General features: G+C 38.7%; 5 protein-coding genes across 7 annotated transcripts; 2 read left to right on the forward strand and 3 right to left on the reverse strand.

Moving 5' to 3' along the window:
• Positions 1 to 35: 35 nt before the first annotated feature.
• Positions 36 to 2,134, reverse strand: LOC105390779 (ubiA prenyltransferase domain-containing protein 1 homolog). Its single transcript, XM_011562135.3, has one exon. The coding sequence runs from the start codon at positions 1,702 to 1,704 to the stop codon at positions 700 to 702; it is 1,005 nt and encodes a 334-aa protein (XP_011560437.1). The 5' UTR covers positions 1,705 to 2,134; the 3' UTR covers positions 36 to 699.
• A 144-nt stretch (positions 2,135 to 2,278) lies between these two features.
• On the reverse strand, positions 2,279 to 4,324 carry LOC105390780 (sedoheptulokinase). The gene is made up of 2 exons (XM_011562136.3): positions 4,031 to 4,324; positions 2,279 to 3,893 (listed from the first exon to the last, which is right to left on the reverse strand). Exons 1-2 carry the CDS (start codon positions 4,321 to 4,323, stop codon positions 2,783 to 2,785), a joined length of 1,404 nt encoding a protein of 467 aa, XP_011560438.2. The 5' UTR covers position 4,324; the 3' UTR covers positions 2,279 to 2,782.
• Positions 4,325 to 4,474: 150 nt separating this feature from the next.
• LOC105390781 lies at positions 4,475 to 7,198 on the forward strand. 3 transcript variants are annotated; one of them, XM_011562139.3, is made up of 2 exons: positions 4,475 to 4,599; positions 6,692 to 7,198. In XM_011562139.3, exon 2 carries the CDS (start codon positions 6,695 to 6,697, stop codon positions 7,190 to 7,192), a length of 498 nt encoding a protein of 165 aa, XP_011560441.3. In that variant the 5' UTR covers positions 4,475 to 4,599; positions 6,692 to 6,694; the 3' UTR covers positions 7,193 to 7,198. The 3 variants fall into 3 exon arrangements, with proteins under 3 accessions (XP_011560441.3, XP_037972984.2, XP_011560439.3); XM_038117056.2 differs by lacking the exon at positions 4,475 to 4,599 and adding an exon at positions 6,363 to 6,571 and having other exon boundaries at positions 6,688 to 7,198; XM_011562137.3 differs by lacking the exon at positions 4,475 to 4,599 and adding an exon at positions 6,377 to 6,554.
• Positions 7,199 to 10,169: 2,971 nt separating this feature from the next.
• LOC105390782 (zinc finger CCHC domain-containing protein 9) lies at positions 10,170 to 12,783 on the forward strand. Its single transcript, XM_011562140.3, has 4 exons — positions 10,170 to 10,419; positions 11,187 to 12,173; positions 12,309 to 12,416; positions 12,558 to 12,783. Exons 1-4 carry the CDS (start codon positions 10,282 to 10,284, stop codon positions 12,690 to 12,692), a joined length of 1,368 nt encoding a protein of 455 aa, XP_011560442.3. The 5' UTR covers positions 10,170 to 10,281; the 3' UTR covers positions 12,693 to 12,783.
• On the reverse strand, positions 12,766 to 19,081 carry LOC105390785 (SET domain-containing protein SmydA-8). Its single transcript, XM_011562145.3, has 8 exons — positions 18,779 to 19,081; positions 17,818 to 18,025; positions 16,942 to 17,140; positions 16,359 to 16,483; positions 15,847 to 16,073; positions 15,347 to 15,510; positions 14,008 to 14,200; positions 12,766 to 13,311 (listed from the first exon to the last, which is right to left on the reverse strand). The coding sequence occupies exons 1-8, from the start codon at positions 18,903 to 18,905 to the stop codon at positions 13,079 to 13,081; spliced, it is 1,476 nt and encodes a 491-aa protein (XP_011560447.3). The 5' UTR covers positions 18,906 to 19,081; the 3' UTR covers positions 12,766 to 13,078.
• Between the last annotated feature and the right edge of the window lie 3,602 nt (positions 19,082 to 22,683).

A 22,683-nucleotide genomic window follows, 5' to 3' on the forward strand; every position in this document is an offset into this window, starting at 1 on the left:
CTTATTCTGGTTTCTTTTAAATAATACCATATATAAATATTAGCATTTTTTATATTTTCCTAAAAATTAAAGCTTATTTACTAAATATAAATTATTGTCTGCTTGTTCTAAACACAAAATATATTTGACTAAACTATAGTAATTATAACAAGTTAGAAATAACTGGTCCTTTTCATCTTTGGATAAAGTTATTATGTTGTTAAACAATACAAAGACTACATTAATAAAATAATGAAGCCTACGAAAGCTCTTATTGGAGCTAGAGTCAGATCTCACACATATCCTAGATAAACATTCAGGCAGGGGAGTAGTCATGTTCATGGTACAAAATCCATAAATTGGAATGCTGTAAACCACAAGATAATTTATAAACATGGCAGAGGTAGATATACAATTTTATATTTCGATCTCATAAGTAATTGATATGATAATTATGTTGTCTTCACAACAGTGCATCATCTGAGAAGGTTTGATAATGATAAATAGTATTTCAATACAGTTTCTGTAATTAATAATGCTATTTATTTACATTATTAACATTAGAATGAGTATTATTCAAGAGTGACAGTTAATATTCCTAAGTTCATAATTAAGTACATAAATAAAATCAAGGTCTATTGTGTTGATTGAAACAAACATTAAGCTTGATATAGATAAACCTATCTATATTTTGTCATAGGCCTCAAGTATTTTTTCGTTTTACCGCAATAGAAATGGTAATCTGTGAGCAAAGAGACAAGATATAACATAAAGCATAGCAAAGTAGAAATTCAGCCTTGCAGTTTGTCTAGGCACATACCGCATGGACTCTGGACGTCTGAACATCCTCTCAATTTCAAAGGCTCGTGGTAGAGTCAGCATGGGCAGCAGGAACCACATGGAGCACCGCACCGACGCCACCACAAACATAATGTAGGGTGTGAACAGTAGAAATGCATACAGTAGCAATGAGGCAGTCTTTCCAATCAAAATAGCAAGAGTTACAATCTCTGCTTTGCTATCAGTTTCAAGGTCTCTTGTGTTGTTACTATGGAGGATAGCCTCAGTATTCAAGGCCAGGGGTATAGCATAATATATGATAGGCCAATCCACCCTCCCTGTCTGAGCTAGGAAAGCAAACACTACTGACAAAGGACCGAAAATGACTAGAACTACAATATCACCTAAAGCTATGTATTTCAGACCTATTCCACCTGTGTACAAAAAGGATGAGGACAATCCTCCAAAATAAACTAAGGCTAAGTGTTCCATCCGAGCTGGTGATAGAATAACTAAAGGCACAAAAAATGCACATCCTACAAAATACAATAAAGCACCAAGTGACACCACTTCATCAATACTTAGGATATGGTCCACTAGAGTCCTGTCGTCCGATTTGCGGTTGTCAATGCCTTTGACAAAATCGAAATATGTGTTGATAACATTGCCAGCTCCGTGCACGGGTATGACGGTGCACAGTGTGAGCAGGAAGGTGAGCCAGCTGAAGCTGTCGTCGCCGGGCAGGCGGTAGGCGAGCGCGGCGCCCAGCAGCGTCGGCAGGAAGCTGGCGCTGAGCGACCAGGGCCGCAGCGCCAGCACGTAGGTCCGCACCTTCATCAGCGGATTCCTCGGCCCTGTCGCCTCTTTAGGCTGCTCCAGAAGGTTCCCTTCCACTGGCGCAATGTCTCCATCGTCGGACTTTAAGTCGTCACTCATTTTATTCATTTGTTGAAACAACTGCTACGTCTGCAGACGCCAGCAATACCGAGACCGGTCGGCAATTAGATCACAATACCGTTATATTCGTAGGTTAGATTATTTAACATATCTGAACACGGCAACGTAATTGACACACATTAAAGTTTGTGCTATTAAGTCTAAATTTGAATTATTCTTTAATGTTGATCATTAGATTAGAGTTAAATAAAAAATAACATTGTAAAACTAAAAACACTTGCAGTAATTTCTATTTTTCAAAACTTTTGCGTCTGACACTTGACAGTTGACAGTTTCTTTGACACTGACACATGGCTATAAACTTTGACACATAATTGTAAGTTTAGTGATGTACCCACAATGTATTCAAGAAAATAAACATGTATTCAAATTATTTTTTGAATAAAATTTATTTTATTTATATTTATTAAAGGCGATTATTTTGCAAAAAGAATTACAAACTCCCTTAAATGAGAAAGTAGGTAAGTAACTACTTTTTAGTCAATAACCATGACCAAGTGTCTTTATGAAAGATACAAAACCATACTTTTTAAATAGGGTTCATAAATATAAAAGAAATGTATAAGTTTATAAAATTTATTAAATTACTGTACTACACTAACAAAATGCCATAACCTATTCTTGCTAAACCAGGGACTTTGTACCAAGTCCTGGAGCTAAACAAAACTCTGTGAAAGTGACGTATCATTAAACTTATACCCAAGGTCTTCTCATACCTTAAATAAGTACGTCCTCGCACCCTGGGCAGTCTGCGACTTACATCTGCGTTAACTGGCTAATTAACTCATTACGGTGACAAACCCTAATCCTAGTTCTACTGTTTGTCAAGGACACGCTAAGTTTATAGACAAAACTAAATTGGTAAAATAACTGATTTTACGCACTTTATATACCTATTTAACCTAAATCCTACACTACAGGAATATAACTTACAGCATAAATGTCATGAACCCGATACATCCAAAACTTATTAACTAGTGAAAAACATTATTAATGTCAATGCCGATTGGCCATAGCCAGGGCAGGTAAGCAAGCCATTGGTCACTACAAGAATAGAAAGAGATCTTTAAATTTTGGATAAAATAACTGCAATTGCCGCCCCTTTTGCCGCGTCCCCACCAGAAGTAAACTCTAAAGGAAGACTATAGTAATGTTCCACAGCTCTTTGTAGAACAGCATTCCTTGATAGTCCGGAACCATTACCAACTATTCTCTTGATATTAGCGTTAAGAAGAATAGTTTTTGGCATCATGGAGTGTATATTTTCAATAATACTATCACAAAGAGAGCGAAACACATTTCCGAGTTGAATGTTGGAAAGATCGATGTTTTCTACAGACGCCTTAGCGGTGGGTATATGCCGTTCACCTAAAAGGTGTGGACTTATTTTCATATCAGTTGGTGGTGGAGCCGCTAAGCCAAGAGCAATCAGCTTTTCAAATACCTTTGACTGCGGAACAGGAAATCCAAATTCCAACATCCATTGTTGTAGCATTTTGACAAAAGTAGCAAGTACATTTCCACCATTTAAAGAGGCTGCAACTACCAAATAATCGTTGTTAAAATAAGGTAAATGTTCGATAGTGCTACACCCTAAATCGGTTATGACATTAGTCACAATAGCAAGCTGTGCCGAAGTTGAAATGTTTAAAACTGCATCTTGTTTAGAGTCAAGAGTGGCCAAAATAGAGCACTGCAGGTCACCAAGTGCTACTCCAACAGGCGTTCCTTCAGGAATTCCATTCCAGGAAGAGGCTAAGTTTCCCACTATTTCTCCGCTTTTTACGACCGTCGGTAGTAAATCAATAGGAAAACCGATACTTTTTAAAATGTCAGAATTCCATTCATTTGTTTCAGTATTGAAATAGCCCCAACTTGCAGCGTTTTGATCAGACATTACAGGATCTTTTAAATCACAGAGCATGGCCACAACAAAATCTTGAACTGTTGCTGAGCAATCAAAGTTTTTCAACTTTTCAGGTTTATTTGCGAGCATCCATAGCAGTGTAGCACATCCATACCCTGAATTACATTTCAAATGAGAATCGGGTTTAGGCAACGAATTGAGAAATTCAGGTTTACATCTAGTATCTTGCCACGTATACAGAGCTGACAAATTTTCTCTGATGGCTTCATACCTTATCACGGCTCCATCTTTTTCTATTTTTTCCCACGGTCTGAAACAAAATTTATAAATGAATATTTATAAATTAAATAATAATTAGAAATATTTTCATTTATTTTTAAAATTATAAGCTAAAATAGCCGTCGAAGTAATTATTACATTTTGTATAGCAAGAAGGAAACTACTTACTTTTTATTATTATCGTTTTTCCAAAGCACTACTCCATGCATTTGACCACATACTCCAATTTTAACAACGTTCCTTAGTACATCCCTAGGTAAACGAGAAATACAGTAGTGTACGGCTGACACTATTTTTGGAACATCTTGCTTGTTTCCTTCAATCCCCTGGTCACTTGGTATATTAGCAGCTGTATCCTTATTTTGCTTTGCTATAATTTCATTACTTCTTGCGTCTAATACACACACTTTAACAGAAGTTGTACCAATGTCCATACCGAGAACATATTGTTTTTCCGACATTCTGTGACTTGTTATTTCTTAAAAGCACTCTTTCCGTTCGTACAATCTATACAGACAGCAATCGGTAACTGCACTGCAGTAGCTAAATTAACTTGAATAGCATCGTCGCTCGGTCCGGTTCACTCAAACAAATTAACTGGTAGCACTGGTAGGTACCGCAGCGCAGTTTCAATAGATCAAAAGTGTTGACGTCCGGTGTTTATCTTTATCCTCGACAGACTGACAGACTAGCTGCGCTGCTAGTAAATTAGTTACGTAAAACAAACTAATATTTAGGTAAGTACCTAACTACCTATCTGTTTACTTTTCTTATCTTGAGTGGTTCTTCTTTTATCAGCTAGTATCTACTCAATTAAATGAATAACTTACTGTATTGAGTCAAAAAATAGCACTTGTGAAAATACCTAATATACTTCGATAACAGTCAAATATTAATAATGTAACCTAATCTAGTATGTAAGTACTAAGTACCTACATATATAATAGGTAAAGTACAGTCGAACTATAAAATTCTGACAATAAAAGAGTGCGATTTTGCTAAGACTTTTTATCATTGAGTTATATACCTATACTTATTTTTACAAACATTTTAAAAATAAAATATGTATTGATAATGCCTTTTTAACGAATTTGTCCTGTAATAAATATAATAATAGATCGATTAAATACGGTTTTTAACAATTAATTAGAATTCACTTCCGTTTTCATGACTTTATAGTTTGACTGTAGATAACCTGTTTTTGGCTTCCCGACAACGACATAATGGGTCCGCGAGACGATCAAGTCGACTTGACAAGTCTACGTGCTTGAAGCAAGCTTGAAGTGAATATTGATCGTTTACAGCGTTGACTTGACAAGTCCCGTCAATATCTACGGGCTTGACCATACTTGACAAAAATTTTGATTGACGGCACTTGCGCTTGATGCGACTTGACGCGATTTGACAACTTTTATACATTTGCGGTCATTTTGGGTCCGCGAGACGATCAAGTCGACTTGTCAAGTCTACGTGCTTGACGATTTCACTTGACGAGGCGGAACTTTTAAGGTACGGATAACGGAACCCTTATAGGGTAACTTTTTAGCCTTCTATCAGTCGTTAAGAGCCTTTATGGGTCCGCGAGACGATCAAGTCGACTTGTCAAGTCTACGTGCTTGACGATTTCACTTGACGAGGGACTTGACGCGACTTGAAGGTGCCGTCAAGTCCCTCGTCAAGTCAACGTACGACGGTTTCACTTGACGGCTCCTTCAAGTCGCGTCAAGTCCCTCGTCAAGTGAAATCGTCAAGCACGTAGACTTGACAAGTCGACTTGATCGTCTCGCGGACCCATAAAGGCTCTTAACGACTGATAGAAGGCTAAAAAGTGACCCTATAAGGGTTCCGTTATCCGTACCTTAAAAGTTAAAAACGAAACCCTTATTATAGGATTACTTTTTTGTTTGCTCCCTGTTTTACTGTTAGGGTGGACGCTTCAAATGGGTGGAGACGTCCCAAACACATACTGACAGACCTAGATGACCGACTTACAGCTAAGTTGGCGACAGCGCCCTTTAAGGTTAGTATTCCCCACTCCTAAGTCCCAGTAGCGGCATCATCTTCTCTATTAGAGGAGACTATCCGGCGCAGACGCCATAGCTTCAAAGTAGGTACACACGGTTCAGACACGTGCCAGGGCGCTTCTCGCCACCCCTTCACCCAGTAATAACTTATTACTTCCATGGTATAAAGGTTTTACTAGCGCCATCTATAATTAAGATTTTTTTTATTAATGAGCTGTCAGAAAATATCCCATTATTAATGAATAGATCAATAAATTAGGTACAACACTATTATATCTACTAATAACTAAAAAAACAGAAGTACGAAGGGTTGTCTTCTTTAATTTTTTATTAAATAAATAAAAATGTATTTTTATTCTTTATTTAATAGTGAGTACTAAACTGGTAAGTATCTTATTTTTTAATTAACTATGAATTAGCTTTAATTTTTAATTTTTAGATTTACAAAAAAAAATTATGGAAAAGGCTTTTACCAGGCTGTAAAAGCACACCAACACCAAAACATTCCAATCACCACAGAGTATAAATAAATTTTAATGGACACCTGTCACAATCTGTGGTGTGTCACACTTTGACATCTCTCTTCTCTCTCTCAATTTATATTTTATAACCTCCAAATCAATATCAACAGGAAAGGAAAACATTTCAAGATTTTTGTGGTGTAAAACGTAAATATTTCATAGAATTATATTTGAAACTATGGTTAAATCTCGGGATATTGCACAATACAATAATATTATAATTACAATTATAATCTTCTTTAGATTTAACAAATACTTAGTTTACATGTTTATATTATTTTAAGGAAATGGGGAAACGAAGTAATTCCAAGTCTCTCGTGAAAAATAATACCAGTGAAGAAATAAGCTCTGAATTGATGAACGGACAGATTGATCATCCAGTTAAATCTAAGAAGAAGTTAAAACATAAGATAGAAGAGGACAAAGATATTGCAAAAAACATTGAAGATGTTGTGTCAAATACTGATTGTACTGAATCTAAAGCTAAGAAAGCTAAAAAGACCAAGAAATCTAAAGATGAATTAAGTATTGAACCTGATATGAACAAACCCAAAAAGATAATATTTGTAAATGATGAACCACAAACCATAGAATTAGGGGAACCCAGTGGTAGCAAAACAAAGAAGAAGAAAAATAAAGTGAATAATGTTATAAATGAAGAATCACTTGTCAATGATGAAGATATTGACAATTTCTGTGATGAATTAACTAATCAAGATAATGAGCAGTATGAAGAATGGGTTCAATTATTAGAGGCTAAGTTGCATCCTAATAAAAAATCCTGATAGTAATTATGGCTTTGCTATGAGTTTAAATTGTACCACACATCATCATCACCATCTTCATCATCCTATGTCAACCTGCAATGGGTGGGAAATTATATGCCTCATCCATGTTATGTTTTTAAGTTACTTTCTTAATGTTATCAGACCTATGAGTCTGGTCTGGTCTTCTCTTGGCCACCACTCAGACACTTCCTTGGTCGATCTGCAGTCTTCTCACAACACACTACAAATAAAAAAAATCCTGAAATAATATTTTTAATACCTAATTCACACTAGAGCCTATTATTTTTCACGAATTTTGTAGAAGTTCCTTAGAATGAATATTTGTATCACCACGAGAATGATGTTTACTATTGGGATACTCTTTATATGGAGACTGGTCTCAAATATTCACAAAAACCCCAAATATTGAGATAGACCAGACCAGATAGATGTTTGTGCCACTCTTGAAAGGCAATGTGTTGCGTCTATCTTGCATTCCCAAAATTAAAACAATCATAGCTTATCATTAAAAACGTTTTTTTTTTTTTTTTTTTTTTTTTGTAGGCACTGTAACATGCAATCGGTCTTGAGTGACCATAAGCAGTTGTTTTGTGTGTTTTTATGGCGTTTTAGGCACTCCCTCCCATCGTTGGGTTGCCTTCTTATTCAATTGGTCCTAGACCGTCCCAAATGTGCTTTCTTTTCAACCTTCTTATTGGAATACAACTGGTGAGGTCAGTAGCCAGCTTGTTGGGGTGATCAGCAATCCTATCTCTGTAGGCCCTTGACAGGTTTTCCACTTCCGCTTTAACCGTGGGCATTTGTAAGTATTCATGGACCTCATCAATTTTAGTGAACCATGGTGCGTGGGCTATGGTTTTTAGAACACTATTTTGGAACCGCTGCATTATTGTGATGTTGGAGGTTTTTGCTGATCCCCACAGTTGTATTCCATAGGTCCAGACAGGTTTTAATACAGCCTTGTAGATTAGCAGTTTATTGTTCACTGATAGTTTTGACTGTCTCCCAAGTAACCATGACAGTGACCGATACTTTTGGTTCAGCTCGTCTCTTTTCTTCTGAATGTGAGTTTTCCAGATCTGCTTCCTGTCCAAATGGAATCCGAGGTATTTTACGACCGTCTGATGCGGCAGAACTTCACCACCGAGTTTTACAGGAGGACAGTTGTCACGAACGTCACAAAAACGTTTTTTAAAAAATAAAAAACCGACTTCAAAAAACCACTAAAATGTAAGTAATAATTTAAGGTTTTCACAAATTATATGTGACAGTACAAATATACCTAAGCAGGAACTGTTCTTTTTTGATGTTGGTGCAGTGACAAAGTAATCTGAAGAAATATGGCACCAACTTCAAAAAAGAACAGTTCCTGCTTAGGTATATTTGTACTGTCACATATAATTTGTGTAAACCTTAAATTATAACTTACATTTTAGTGGTTTTTTGAAGTCGGTTTTTTATTTTTTTAAATTATTATTTTATTTTATAGTTTTTAGTTTATTTGCAATAATTTTTAATCAAAAGTAAGATGCAAATGATACCAAAAAGTCCTACTAATCAATACGAATCATTCAAGCCTAAACACGAGGTAGTTGCTATATACCGTTGAGGAGTTCCCTTGACTGCCTTCCGTTTCCATCATCAGATCAGCTCAAGGTCACCATCATATTTTATTGTTATAAGAACTATATTTACGTTCTTAATTTCATTAGAATCGGTTAATATGTGTCCAAAATGAAAATTCATACCCTGTTTTTACCCCTTTTACCCACCCTTAGGGGTGAGATAAAATTCTGAAAAAAAAAATGGGACCACCTGGAAGCTCAACCCAATACAACAAAAAAAGAATTTTCAAAATCGGTTCATAAACGGCGGAGTTATCGGTGAACATACATAAAAAAATATATAAAAAAATAATTATCCCGACGAATTGAGAACCTCCTCCTTTTTTTGAAGTCGGTTAAAAAGTATATAGGTACAAGTTTATTCAGCTAAATGGTACTATGATGGTGCGATTTACCATAAATACTTAAATACGGTGTTGTGATTGGTGGAACGTGCGTAAAACGAGTTTATCGCAGAATATCCGCAGAAATGGATGTAGTGTAGATCCAAAACTTGGAGTCAAGGCCCAAAAAAATCAGATATGCTATGGAGATAGGTGATCCAAACATTGTAGATAGGAACCAAAAGAGACTATTTTAGTCGAGAAAAAACAATTTGCGTGAGTTATGAAGGTACTTCCCAGACGTGCAGGCTAGGCCAGCTGGGCGATAGTGTACGGCACTCACTCAAAGCGGAATAGGATCGGCAGGGCGGTAGTAAGTTGGACGGAGGCTGCTTCCGGTTTGATATTTCCGCTATTCATCGCAAGGCGATAGTATTGTCTTCTACCATCTTCTACCGTAGAAGTTAAAGGTCCAAATCTGCCTATAGGTGGTGCTGTTTTAGTTACTTCCGTTTTGATAGTTCCGCTACTCATCATAAGGTGGCGATCATATTAACTTCCGGTTAAAGTCTGGCTATAGAGTACGCTGTTGTACTGGCTTCCGGTTTGATAGTTCCGCTATTCAATGCTAGATGGCGTTAGTTGAAGTTCCAAAGCAAGTCACTCTGAATGCGAGATTTTTTAACAGCTTATTAAAAAGACAAAAAAATCATAAATATGGTATAAAAAGAAGAAATGAATTGTGTCAAAAGTGAAGTTAAGAAATAAAACGGCGAAACAAGTAACCGTGTTTTAATATAACAAATCCAATTTATTTAGTCAATTAAGAACCGAAAAACACCAAACATAATGAAGTTAGATGGAAGTTATTAAATACAATAAAAAAATGCAAAAAATAAGAGTCAGAATAATAACTTTCTCGATTTTGAAGAAGTGAGTTCTGTGAGAGTGCATGGCGTTCTTTGTCAATGTCATTATTTATGTCACTTGTCACTGCTTGTCACTTCTTCGTTCGTGTCTGTCACATGTGTTCGCAGGTTCGCAGTGTTTTGATTATTTTGGAATTTAAATTAATGTTTAAATAGCATTAAACAATGCACTGTGTGAGATTTTAATCAAATAAATTCAGACATAAAAAATGACAAGGTTCGCCCGTGCTAAAGGCTCAAAGGCGTCTAATGAAAGAGCTCCTGAAGATGCCACACCATGGGAGGTTATGAAGGAGCAATTGCTTCAAGCTAAAATTGATGGGGAACATGCTAAGAAGAGGCTTGAAGTATGTATTTTTTGTTATCTCGGGATAAAGTTTCCTTTATCGTCATTCGAACTGGATGTTGATACTTGGTATACAATAAGGGTAATACCCCAGGAGGCTCTATTCCAAATTTCAGGTTTAGGAGACAAATAGTTTCCGAGATATTCATGTTTAAAATCGAGGAAATTGTATGGGAAATGAGAGATGAGGTTATAAATGCATTTTTTTTTTGTTTTTTTTTAAATAGGCTATAGCGTTTTTATATACAACCAGGTGACCATAATAATATTTACAAATACAAATGCCGTCAAACCTTTGGGATCAAAACCTAAAGATAGGTGCGACGACGAGCAAAGCGAGGAAGAGCGTGTTAGGTGCACATGTTCATCGAAACCAAAGCGTAGCGCAACGAAGCGGAGCGGAGCGTATACGACACAGTTCCTGATGTTCCTATATGACATATTTATGTGTCAGTTCACCGAGAATAATGTGTGTATGGTACATCACATTATATAGTCAATATCTCAAAAACTACTTGTCTCCTAGATGTGGGGGTTGGAGGGGGAGGTTCCGCTCCCCTCCCCCCTTCCTCCCACACACCCCCTAACCTTTATTTCGAATGACGCTAATGGAAATTTTTTTTTATGCCAAAATACTTTAAAAAAAACCTTTCTGTGTGTTAATATACTTTTATCTTTCCTTTTTTATTTTGAAACATAGTTTCCAACTACTACATGTTCATGTACTCTTATTATTGTAGTAAAACAGTATGTATTTTGTTTTTACAGGCAGAACAACAGCGAGTGGAGAACTATGAAAACTTTTTGAAAGAACAGAAGGTTCAAAAGCGCCAGGCCTCCTGGTGTGATTTCCCAGAAACAAAAACAGATAGTAAAAAACCTAAGTTCCAACATGATAAAAAGAAGGTAAGTGAACATACAGTTGGCAGCCAACATTCAGAAAATCACTTCCAGAGGGCATCAGGCACAGGCACAACTAGTTATGAAGAAACTGATAAAACAAGATCAGTGAATAATGACAAAACCACAAAGAAGAAAAAGTCTAAAAATAATAAAGAAAAAACAAGTTCTTTGCATGATGCTGCTCCAGCAGAGAAAGTAAATGAATCAAATAATGATGAAACTAAACCACAAGATGCCATAGATGACCAAGATATGAGTAAGAAGAAGGCAAAAAAAAATAAGAAGAAGAAGAATTCTGATACTGCTAACAGCACTGAATCTTCTAAAACTGATGATAATAAACTAGAGAAGCCAGGTGACCAGCCTAATAAAGGTCAAAATCAAACTAAAGTTCCCAAAAAAAAGAAAAAGAAATTGGTTGACGGTAAACCGGTGCGCAGGAAAGCAGAGAATGACAGTAGCTTCCAGCTCATCATTAACGGAAAAGAAGTTGAGTTGGTGAGATTTGAGGGTTTCCCTATTATGCGGAAAGATGCAGACAGGCTGCAGGATTTGAAAAACAACATGATAAGGAGAGGTATACCTAAAAGTGAAGTGCAAAGGACTATTAAACTTGAGCGACGACGGGCCGAAAAGGCTCTAGCTCGTCTTAAAAGAGATGTGTGCTACAACTGCAGGAAGGGAGGACATAACCTCTCCGACTGTCCGGAGCTCAAGTCCAAGATACCAGGAGAGAATGGAGCTGATGGAGTGTGCTTCAAGTGCGGCTCCACTGAGCACAGACAATTTGAATGCAAAGTGCAAAAGGATAAGGAGTTCAGATTTGCTAGTTGCTTCATCTGCAGGGAGCAGGTAACTATAAGCATTATAATATATACACACTACCTATTTATTACAATGATTAGTCTTCAAATTCTGTTTACTTATTGTATGTTGCATTTGCTTTTTAGAACTTTTATTAATACTGGAAAATTCTTTCTTTAATAGGGACACATAGCTAGGCAATGCCCAGACAATCCAAAAGGACTCTACCCCAATGGAGGTGGGTGCAAGTTATGTGGTGATGTCACACATCTCAGGAAGGATTGCCCAACGGTAAGATATTATTCATTTCTACAAATTATTCTGTAAAAATATATCAGGTGTAAATTATAATCATAGTGCATAAATCTATACAACTTATTTTTCTAGTATATGTAAGGTCAGATATTATAACAAAATTTTATTACTCTTCAGGACCAAGACAAGAGAGTGGAATCTACTGTGAAACTGCCGACACTAGAGAGCGTGGACAACATTGAAGACATTGAGCAGCAGCAAGCGGTGAAACCCACTGAATCCGTAAAGAAACCCAAGAAAATCAAGTTCTAAAAACCTACCTACATAGAAAAAAAAAATACTGAGGTATTTCAATTTGTACAGTTACTAAATGAAACTACTTAAATAAAATGTTTACAATTAATATTTATTTGCATATTTTCCAAACTGTTAGTCATTATGTAGAGATCAATTTTAATGTCTTTTACGATTTACGATTCAAGCTAAAAATATTTTTGGTCTAAAAACGTACAAAAATATCTAGGTATAGTCATAATAACAACAAATGCTATTTTAGGCTACTCCCCTTTACGTCATTTGAAGAGTACTTATAGCTTCTATAATGCCGCTAGCATTATGCTAGTAGCATAATCCTTAATTTAGTTTTAATAAGGTCGAAGCTAGTCTCCAATGGAAGCTAAAGTATCTCCATAGTAATCTCACAAGGCATCCAAGCTAGCCTTCAATTGTTCCATAGACTGTTGTGCAATCAGACCAGTGATGCCCTCGGGGCTCTGTGGGTCTTCCCTCATCAGGATTCTGGAAGCTTCCTCCAGACACTTGATGGGTTCTTGCAGCCTCTCTTTCAGTTTCTCCTGCGTAATGGTTCCCGCGCTAAACTCGTTCCTTGCTATAAACATTATTGGAGCGTGCAGTTCGTATAACACCATGCCTGAAAAAATGAAAAAAAACATTGGTAACTTATTTTAAAAACTTTAATCGTTGAATACTCCACACGACACGACCTATTTTCCAAAAGACAAGTCACTATCCCGACAATAAATTTTTGCCTCTATGGCAATCTATACATTTTGGTTGAGTTTGTATCTTTATGGAACAGCTGTTGATTACACAGTACGCCTCATAAAGCAAGTTGCTTAGTAGATATTTCGGGAATTTCACTGATAAAAGATAATTCGAGATACAAGTATATTTTTGCAGTCAAAAATGTTCAGTCGATGGCGCGTGAATCAATTGAGTGTTTTTCGCATCTAAGTTGCGTACCCAACCCTACAGAACTATAATGCGGCTCTCTCCTGGAATCAGCACATCAGCACAAGTCGGCTTTCCATTTGACACTTCGAATGCCGTAGTGGTTAGTGGCACTGACTGCTATGCTGAAGGTCCCGGGTTCAATTCCCGGTTGGGGCATATATTTGTTTAAAGATAGATATTTGTACTCGGGTCTCGGGTGTTGATATTTAAATTTAATATGTATCTGTCTATGTATTTGTGTAGATATATCAGCTGTCCGATACCCATAACACAGGCTCTACCTAGCTTGGGGTCGGATGGCCGTGTGTGAGATGTCCCCACATATTTATTATTTATTTATTATTACCTAAGAACTATAGGTAATGCAACCCACCTCTCATGCGGCTCTCGCCCGGTATCAGCACATCCAGCACCCTCAACATCAGCCGGCAGAAGTCGGCCTTCCGCTCCAGCACTAGGTCGGGCAGCTCGTCGATCTCGTAGCCCTCCACGCGCCCGTACAGCTGCGCCAGCGAGTGTTTGAGAGACAGCAGGATGGAGTGTTGCGGGTGGAAGACGGATTTATACTGCGGGGGGGAATGGTTAAAGTTAATAGGGGTTTATTCGTCGTGTAGTGTAGTGTACAATTTCTTGATGAACGACAGTTTTACGGTGATTTCTGTTAAGAAAGGGTACTTTTTTTCTTTATGAAGGCAACAATGGATTTTAAGAAAGTTACTGGTGCTTACTATGTTTACCCAGGTGCCATGACCAAAATAAACTTCGTTACTTTTCGCTACAAAACGAATAAGATAATATCACTATCTATCTATATTACAATAGGTATATTGTTGAGATGAGATAATTAGAATCTTTAAAAAAACCCTTTGAAGTCGGAGTCGCGACCGTCGCGTCTGATTGGCTTGATTCCAACAAAAAAAGCCATGGCCGTCTTCACAACAACAGCAAAATGTGCCTAGAAAGTTCCAACAATAGCTAGATATTATATTATTGTTATTGTTGAAGATGTCTAGCTGGTACACTCTTGAAAACTCAATATGAGTATATTTTTCCGGTTGCTCGCATGCCCTACCATGTCGCGTGTTTGGGACCTCCGAATTTATCACAATAAAATCGTGGTTATAGAGAAGCAAGAACCGCACATTCTTTACGTTTTTCAGCGTAGCTTCTCGCTATTCAATAGCGGCGCCTCTCAGCTCCAGCGCGTCCACCTGGTACCCTCGTGAAAACTGTAGTGTATTATTCCTATTGAAGTATCCTGCATGCGACAATATGCTCCAAAACTACCAATGGAAAGTTTTGCTCCTGCAATGTTCCCTACCATTACTTCATTCACAACGATACCTTCTTCAGCGTAGCCTCTATCTGCTCGATAGCGGCGGGTCCCGGCTCCAGCGCGTCCAGCTGGTCCACCTCGGCCTGCACCACCGCCAGCATCTTGTGTCTCCTACCATTCCTTCTTTCAGAATAAACCATTACTCCATTCAAAACAATACCTTCTTCAGCGTAGCCTCTCGCTGCTCAATAGCGGCAGCTCCCGGCTCCAGCGCGTCCACCTGGTACCCTCTTGAAAACTGTAGTGTAGTATATCTGTTGAAGTTTCCTGCATTCGAAGCCAATGGAAAGTTTTGCAGGACTAGTGTCCCCTACCATTCTTTCTTTCAGAACATACCCTTCCTCCATTCACAACAGTACATTATTTTAGTACTTACCTTCTTCAGCGTAGCCTCTCTCTGCTCAATAGCGGCGGGCCCCGGCTCCAGCGCGTCCAGCTGGTCCACCTCGGCCTGCACCACCGCCAGCATCTTGCGCATCGCCGCGCCCGACGTCTTGAACCCGCAGTTCTTGTCTGTGCACTGCCAGCCCGCCTCGTTGTCTGAAATAGGAATAGAAAGATACTTTAGTTTCATAATGGCTTAGTAGGGCTTTTCAGATTATCATACTTGCTACAAAATCAAATGTGACTATTTGTTTTGGAAGATACCTACTTTATTTGGAAGAGCTTTCCTGGTCTAAAAACTGTGTGAAGTATGTGATGGTTTATGCGGACGGCTTGGTCATCTGCCACATGTGGGCTATCATCTGTTGTGCGTTCGTAACATTTCATAACTTCTCTGATGATGCTATCATTATATATATCTAAGGTTTCTGTGCTGCTTCCATCCACAGTGTACCAGCTATATAAGTATTGCTGGCTGTCATATAGACTTACCAAGAGGATTAGTAGACAGGATAACGCCGTTGTCACACTTGGAACATTTGAGCGTGCTCAGATGGGTGCCGAGTTCAGTCGGGTCGGCGCACCTTGCGCAGTCACAGTCGAAGAACTTGGACTCCGCGAGGAACTCCCGCCGCAGCATGGTGGGGGACAAGGTGTGCGTGTAGCAGAGGTGCAGGGACTCTCCAGACTTGATTGGGACCGCTGCCCGCACTTGTACTCTGAAATAGATACAAAATATCATTTCGTCAACGAAATTAAGTTCAGTAGGTATATGTAGGTCTTGTCAAGGTACGATGTTTATTTATAATGAGAGCGGCTGTTGATGATGGAATTTTTATGATGATAAAATTTTGGCACAAAATGAAAAAGAACCAGATGCGTTCTCAAGAGATCTCTAGGGTCCGTCGTCGTCGATATCCGATAGACGCAGCGGCGATGGTCTGATGGTAGGTTAGTTCACGCTTTTGCCGAAATTCTTCAGTGGTGGCGAGAATTCTACGTACTGGTAGTCGTTCTGCAGGATGGTGTGCACGATGTTGGGCACGCAGCTGTGCGCCGCCACCGCCAGGCGCGGGTACACGGCGCGGATGCTGAACCCCCCGCGTGAGGGAATCTCCACCGAGTTCACCTGGGGGAGAGTTTAGAAATTAGAATTTCTGTCGTTTGAATCGTAGAAAGTTTAATACCACGTACAGCCAATTGTAGGGTCGAATGCAAACCAGCAAACCGCCCCCGGTTTGCTGGACCGAAGACCTTAGACAAGTCGCCTTTAGTGGCTGGATGAGGAAGGTCGAGGACCATGTTGGGAAAGTTTCCAGGAGTGGACGATTACTTACAGGTTGTTAATATGATCATAAAACTTTTACGATGTCAAATGGATCCCCATTTGACTTTATACGAGTCGATATAAGCACTTTAGCTCAGCTTTGACATCAGCAGTAAATGAGACGAGTTTGATGAGCGTTTCAGTTTAGATAGTGATTTTTTAGGTGTTAGGTATTAGCCATCATGTTTTATTACAAGGATTTCATCTTCGGTCAACTTGCTTTGTCTACCTATACTCATACATATAGGTATCTGACCAACCTCAAGTATCCCGCACACTTGCTGCACCAGCTCCTTGCTGAACCTGTCGCCCAGCTTGCAGTGGTCCACCAGGAAGTCTGCGATGTTGACCTGGTCCGCGCGCCACGCGGGCCGCAGCTGTCGCGCCGCAGAGTGCGTCTCCATGGCAACCAGCTCCTGCTGCCAGCGCGTAGGGTCCTGCTCACGGGCTAGGAGTAATCTGGGGGAGATTATTGTTCATAGTTAGCAGCAGGATCACGAGAGTGTGGAGGACGTCTGTAATCATTTATTATAGTTTGTTGAACAGGCGGCCTTCTCAGTAGAAGTAATCACTTCAGCGCCTAGAACGAGGCGGACTCGTGGAGTATCGAGTTAACTACCACCAGGAGTTCTTCACTACCTGTTCTTATTCAATGAAGACTCCACGTTATTCTCTTGAGGCCTCTTTGTTCTATGGATATTCTCGTACCTAATCTGCTAAACTGCCACGGCTTCTTCCGTCATTTTGTTGTGTGTCATAATTATTTACCAACAATGTCACATTTTTTTACTACTGCCATTATTGCATTCGTTTTAATCGGTGCCGTTAGCCAAATCTACTACTGCTGTGCCATATTCCATTCGGCTAAGAAAACCGTTGCTGAAAACCACGAAGAGAAGCCACCGCTTTTGCCCTAACCCCTTAGACAAGTAACCCTGCCTAGCGCTATAAGTTACTTTTGCGGAGTGATGCAGTAGTAAGCTGGCGGTCCAGTCGTCGCCCCCTTAGACAAGTAAAACGCACATATCCCTGCTGGATTAGTTACCTGAGCGGAGTGATGCAGAAGTTAAGTTGCGTCTAACCTCCGGTCCAGTCGTCGACCCTTAAATCCCACATATCCCTGCTGGATCAGTTACCTGAGCGGAGTGATGCAGTCGAGTTGCGGCGAGGAGGCGGTCCAGTCGTCGACGGGCTGGAAGCGCACCCTGGCCGCGGCGAACAGCTGGCACTCGGCCGCGTGGGCCGGGGCCTGCTCGCACGGCGCGCCGCACACGGGCCAGCCACAGCGCGAGCACAGGGTATTCTCCACGGGGCAGTAGCAGCCGAGGCATAGCGGCGGCGAGTCTACAAGATTTACTTTTGATTGGTTTTTGTTTTGTCTGTGTACACTTTTGGTTTTATGTCTTGTTTTTGTTCCATTACGATCAAGTGTTTAAAAAAACGTTGACGGAGTGTATGGCGGGTGCTACAATGCTTTTATTAATAGAAAAGAGTTTATTCACTCGATCTCTCTGAGTTTGCTTTCAGTTATATGTACCTACTCACATAATGATATAGTTAGTTGGATATGGAGTCTTATAAACTATAACATTTGACTATGCTGGATTTTTTGTAAATACATAAACATCTGGAAGTCTGCAAAGGCATTTGATGAGGTCCCGTTTTTGTTTGTATGTGTTAGTGTTATGTAACAAACCGGCAAACTATGTTTCCTCTGAAATGGATTTCTTTCTACAAAAAAGACGAACGCTCATCCTCCCTATACTGTTGCATAGCATCTCGTTTCCCCGTAGAGGCAGTATAAGCAAGAAGTACTTATATAGGTAGGTATCAATCATAGTATAATGAATGTATAACTACTGAGTTACTGACCTACCCCAAAACAAATCGATGTTAACGTGTAGATACCTAATTAGGTGGAACTAAATTAATTAGGACACTAACTTTCACAAAACAAAGCATTTCAAATCAATTAAGAACTTCTAAGGTCAAAGGATCACAAAGTTTATATCCGATCGGACAATTGAATGTCGTTAAATATCACATCAGTATTATAGGTGGGTCAATATGATGACAAGAACCTTACTGAAAACTTGCCTGGTTTAGGTCCAAATGCGAAGGGAGTATCCGTGAAAATCAGTTCACCACTGTCCAAATCTTTGCTGGCCACCAAGTATCTCCCGTATTTGTCATTCTCCTGGATTTTGTAATGACTATCCCCCATTGTTACTAAGTACTTAATTTATGATGCGAATTAATCTAAACAGTCCTCTTGATTAAATTGAAGTATGTGTGCTCGGTTGCTCTGCTTGGTAACTGAGTGTACATTGAGCAGAGCGGTTGAACATAGCGGCTAAAATAACCGCGTACATTCGAGAATTGGGACGTTCGGGAAGCCGATTACAAACACAAAACGTGCATCGATGTGTATGTGTTTATATCAAACGTCAACAGCGGCTGTAGCCAATGTGTTTTGAAGAATCGCAGAAATAGAACTCTTGCCAAGTCGCTACGTTCAGCGCCCCTGTGTCTGCCGGGAATGTGCCGATTTGTAGCTCCAGCTTTAGTGGCAGTTAAATTGTTGACGGATTTGTGTCCGTAACTACTTTCGCCTAATGATTTCTCCAGTAAAAGTCAAATTATGCTGTTTTAAAACTTGTTAAATGTATTTCTGACTGAATATATTTCAAGAGTACTTATTATTATTATGGCTATAGTTAGTATCTACATTGCTCTACTGTAAAAAGGTATACCTAAATAATAATCACGGATGCGGATGCGAATAACAATAACGGGGATATCACACAAACGGCCTGCTCGTATACTTAATGAACAACACCCAATACCCGAGTACCTACAACTAAGAACTCTCTTTCTCTTTATTCAAATACCTACTTATATGCCCCGGCCGGGGATCGAACCCGGGACCTTCGGCATAGTAGTCAGGGACACTAACCACCAGGGGCGTATTTAAAGATTGCGCGCCCTGGGCTCCTAAAGTTTTCCGCCCCATCAAGGAATGAAAGAAAACAAAAATTATTGCCAAATTATTCAGCCTTTCTTCGATAAGACTTGATCTTAAATAGTATTTATTATTTAAAAAAATGAAAATGCTGAAAATTCTGCACTATAGTTTCTCACTGCACTACTAAGAAACTGTGGCGGATTTGGAAATTTGCCGCTCGTAGGCCATTAAATTCTTGGCGCCCCTTCTGACTTCTGAAATTCAATTCGTTAGTTTAATCCCGTTATTAGTATGATTGTGAACTTAATGATATTTCTATCAGTTTGTCAGTCATCAACTTCTTCAGATAATGTTTCATCAAATCTTTTTTTAGGTTCCTTACCTCAAAAGGAACCATTATAGGATCACTTTGTTATCCGTCTGTCTGTCTATCTGTCTGTCTGTCCAGGGCCGGATTTAGAGGTCGAGAGGCCCCGGGGCAACAAAAAAGTGGAGGCAGGGGGCCCCAAATAATTTTCAGTTAATCAGTTAAAGTATTTTTTATAATTTTCATTTTTGAAAATAAGCGATGTCCTGTGCAAATTGATATCATCAAAACTAAATACACTCTCAGCTCTGAAATTTTGATCTTCTAGAATTTGGTAGTAAAATAGTTCCGGAGATTGGTCTTTTCCATAGTCCTTTTTGTATGAGTCGATCAAATATACAAATTGAACCAACTCATTAACAAGATTAGGTTCTAAATCATCCTGATAAACTTTTACCAATGCCTCTGCTACACCGTGCGGATTTTAAGCATCCATCTTGTTGATGCTTTTGAAGGTTACAAGAAAAAGAAAGAAACCTCACACTAGCAATGTAAAACAGCGAAAGAAGATTTCTAAAAGCGACAACAGCTTTTTTTTGTCTAGTGTTAACTAGTTCCAGGCCTCCACAAAAGAGGGGCCAAAAAATGAGGTAAGTACATATAGTCCTTTTTTTTCGAAGTCTCTATTGTGGGGGCCCCTCTTTTGTGGAGGCCCCGGGGCGGTTGCCCCGGTTGCCCTCCCCTAAATCCGGCCCTGTGTCTGTCACCACCCTTTTTCTCAGAAACGGGTTAAGATATCAAGCGGGGTATCGTTTAATAGGTTTTTCAAAAATCTTAAAGGTTTGCTCAAACCATTTTTTCATTCAGTAATTGGTTTACGAAATATTAAGCTTCAAAGTGCAAATTTTTTGTAGATCAAGTGTCCTCCCCCTAAATTTTTGGTCCAAAAAAATATATGTATAATAAAATCACTGATTTAGTACATAATTATGACTAAATTCCAAACAACTACCTTTACCGCCGTTTCCAGTTTCTCTAAATTCGAAAGTATTCCCGCCGCTTCTTGTCGTGTTACCGGCTTTTCAGTAAATATCATCTTTGATTGATTTTAAAGTCTGAATAACTGCGTGCCATGAATCTCTTAAACGATTACATATTTCTTTTCTGACTGACCAACGTCTCAAATTCACTCTATACATGGTTTTTCATTTCCCAATTTTCAGTCATTTAAGCCAGCGTTTTGTCGAATTTACAAAAAAATACGTAAATTTCCTGTAGAAGCAAGAAAAAGCGAAAACTTCTGAGCATGATTCAGCAGCCGTATTTGTAGTTATACTTATTACATTACAGTGCGTGGATTGTGTACACATACATTTATTTTAAAACCATGTGTAAATTAGTTTTTTCTAAATTCGCCCCTCTAAATCTGCCGGTCTAGGCACTGGCCTGCTTGGCCTATTGGTAAATCCGACACTGCACTAAGAAATATACGCATCACAATTTCGATATAAAGAAATGCCTCTTTAAAATCATTTTTCTTAATTAATTAGTTTAGTTCTCTTATAATTGTTTTATATCCCTGAGACAACAAAAAAATCTTTAGTAAGTTGCATTCGTCCATTAAATCATCCGCGAGATCTGTAGGATAACACTTTTGGAGTGAGAAAGTGTATGTACCCCAAATTGGATAAAAATATTCTATTCCCCTTCTGTTCCACTACTTCGCCGCCCCAGAGCCTGCCTATTATAGCAGTCAGTGTAGAGCACCTACGGACATACATATGTATAAAAACATTGTGGTGATAGAATTGCGTAGATAATGATATCTTCCGAACAAAAAGAAAACTGGGCAATTTTTTTTCTTTAGATTTCCTTTAATAAAATACTGAGGCGGAAAAAAAATAGACTATTCCACCAGTTCAGAAAAGAACAAAGGCCGGCTTTCATACTTTAAATCAAATTTCTTAAGACATGAAATCAACATGTGGAAAGATGGCTCAGGGCCGTTCTAGGCTTACGTCCTAAAATATTGTTCTGTACTTTTTAAATCCTCCAACCTATAGCCCAAAGGCGGCCTGCCGGCCGCCCCTGGGCCGCCCTTCGCCGCCTGCCGCCCCGGGCTGTAGCCCTTTTAGCCCTAGGGTAAATACGCCCCTGCTAACCACTACACCATTCGGTCGTCATTTATTTATTTATTTATTTATTAAAGATACACCAACAGCATACATATTATTACAATTTTAAAATATACATTGAAAGAAGGTCTTACAATCTAATACGATATGCCAATTACAGGCGTATACAACATTTTAAAATCAACAAACCTTAAAAATTAATAATTAATAAAATTAAAATTTTATAACAAAATTAAAGTGTTAACTTAATAATAGAATTCAAATTTAAATGTGAACAAATATTGCAAATCCGTTATTTTAAATTAGGTACTAATATCATACTATAGTTATACTTAACTTAAACTGAAAATAGTTGCAGTATTCCACTTTGGAACTTCGGTAGACTGTCACTAAAGATATCTATATTCAGAAGCTTAGTACTAATTTCGTTGTACTCCTGGCAAATTCTGAGCGTGCAAACCAGTATTTGTTTTACAAGTACTAATATGAAAGATTTTATTGATTGGTTTTCTAGGAAGATTATAAGGCACTGATAGATTAATTTTCTCGGAAAGATGAATACAGTCATGGAATGGCGCAGTGCGTTTGCCTGATG

This window comes from Plutella xylostella, chromosome 3 (assembly GCF_932276165.1).
Source record: "Plutella xylostella chromosome 3, ilPluXylo3.1, whole genome shotgun sequence".
Taxonomy (NCBI): Eukaryota; Metazoa; Arthropoda; class Insecta; order Lepidoptera; family Plutellidae; genus Plutella; species Plutella xylostella.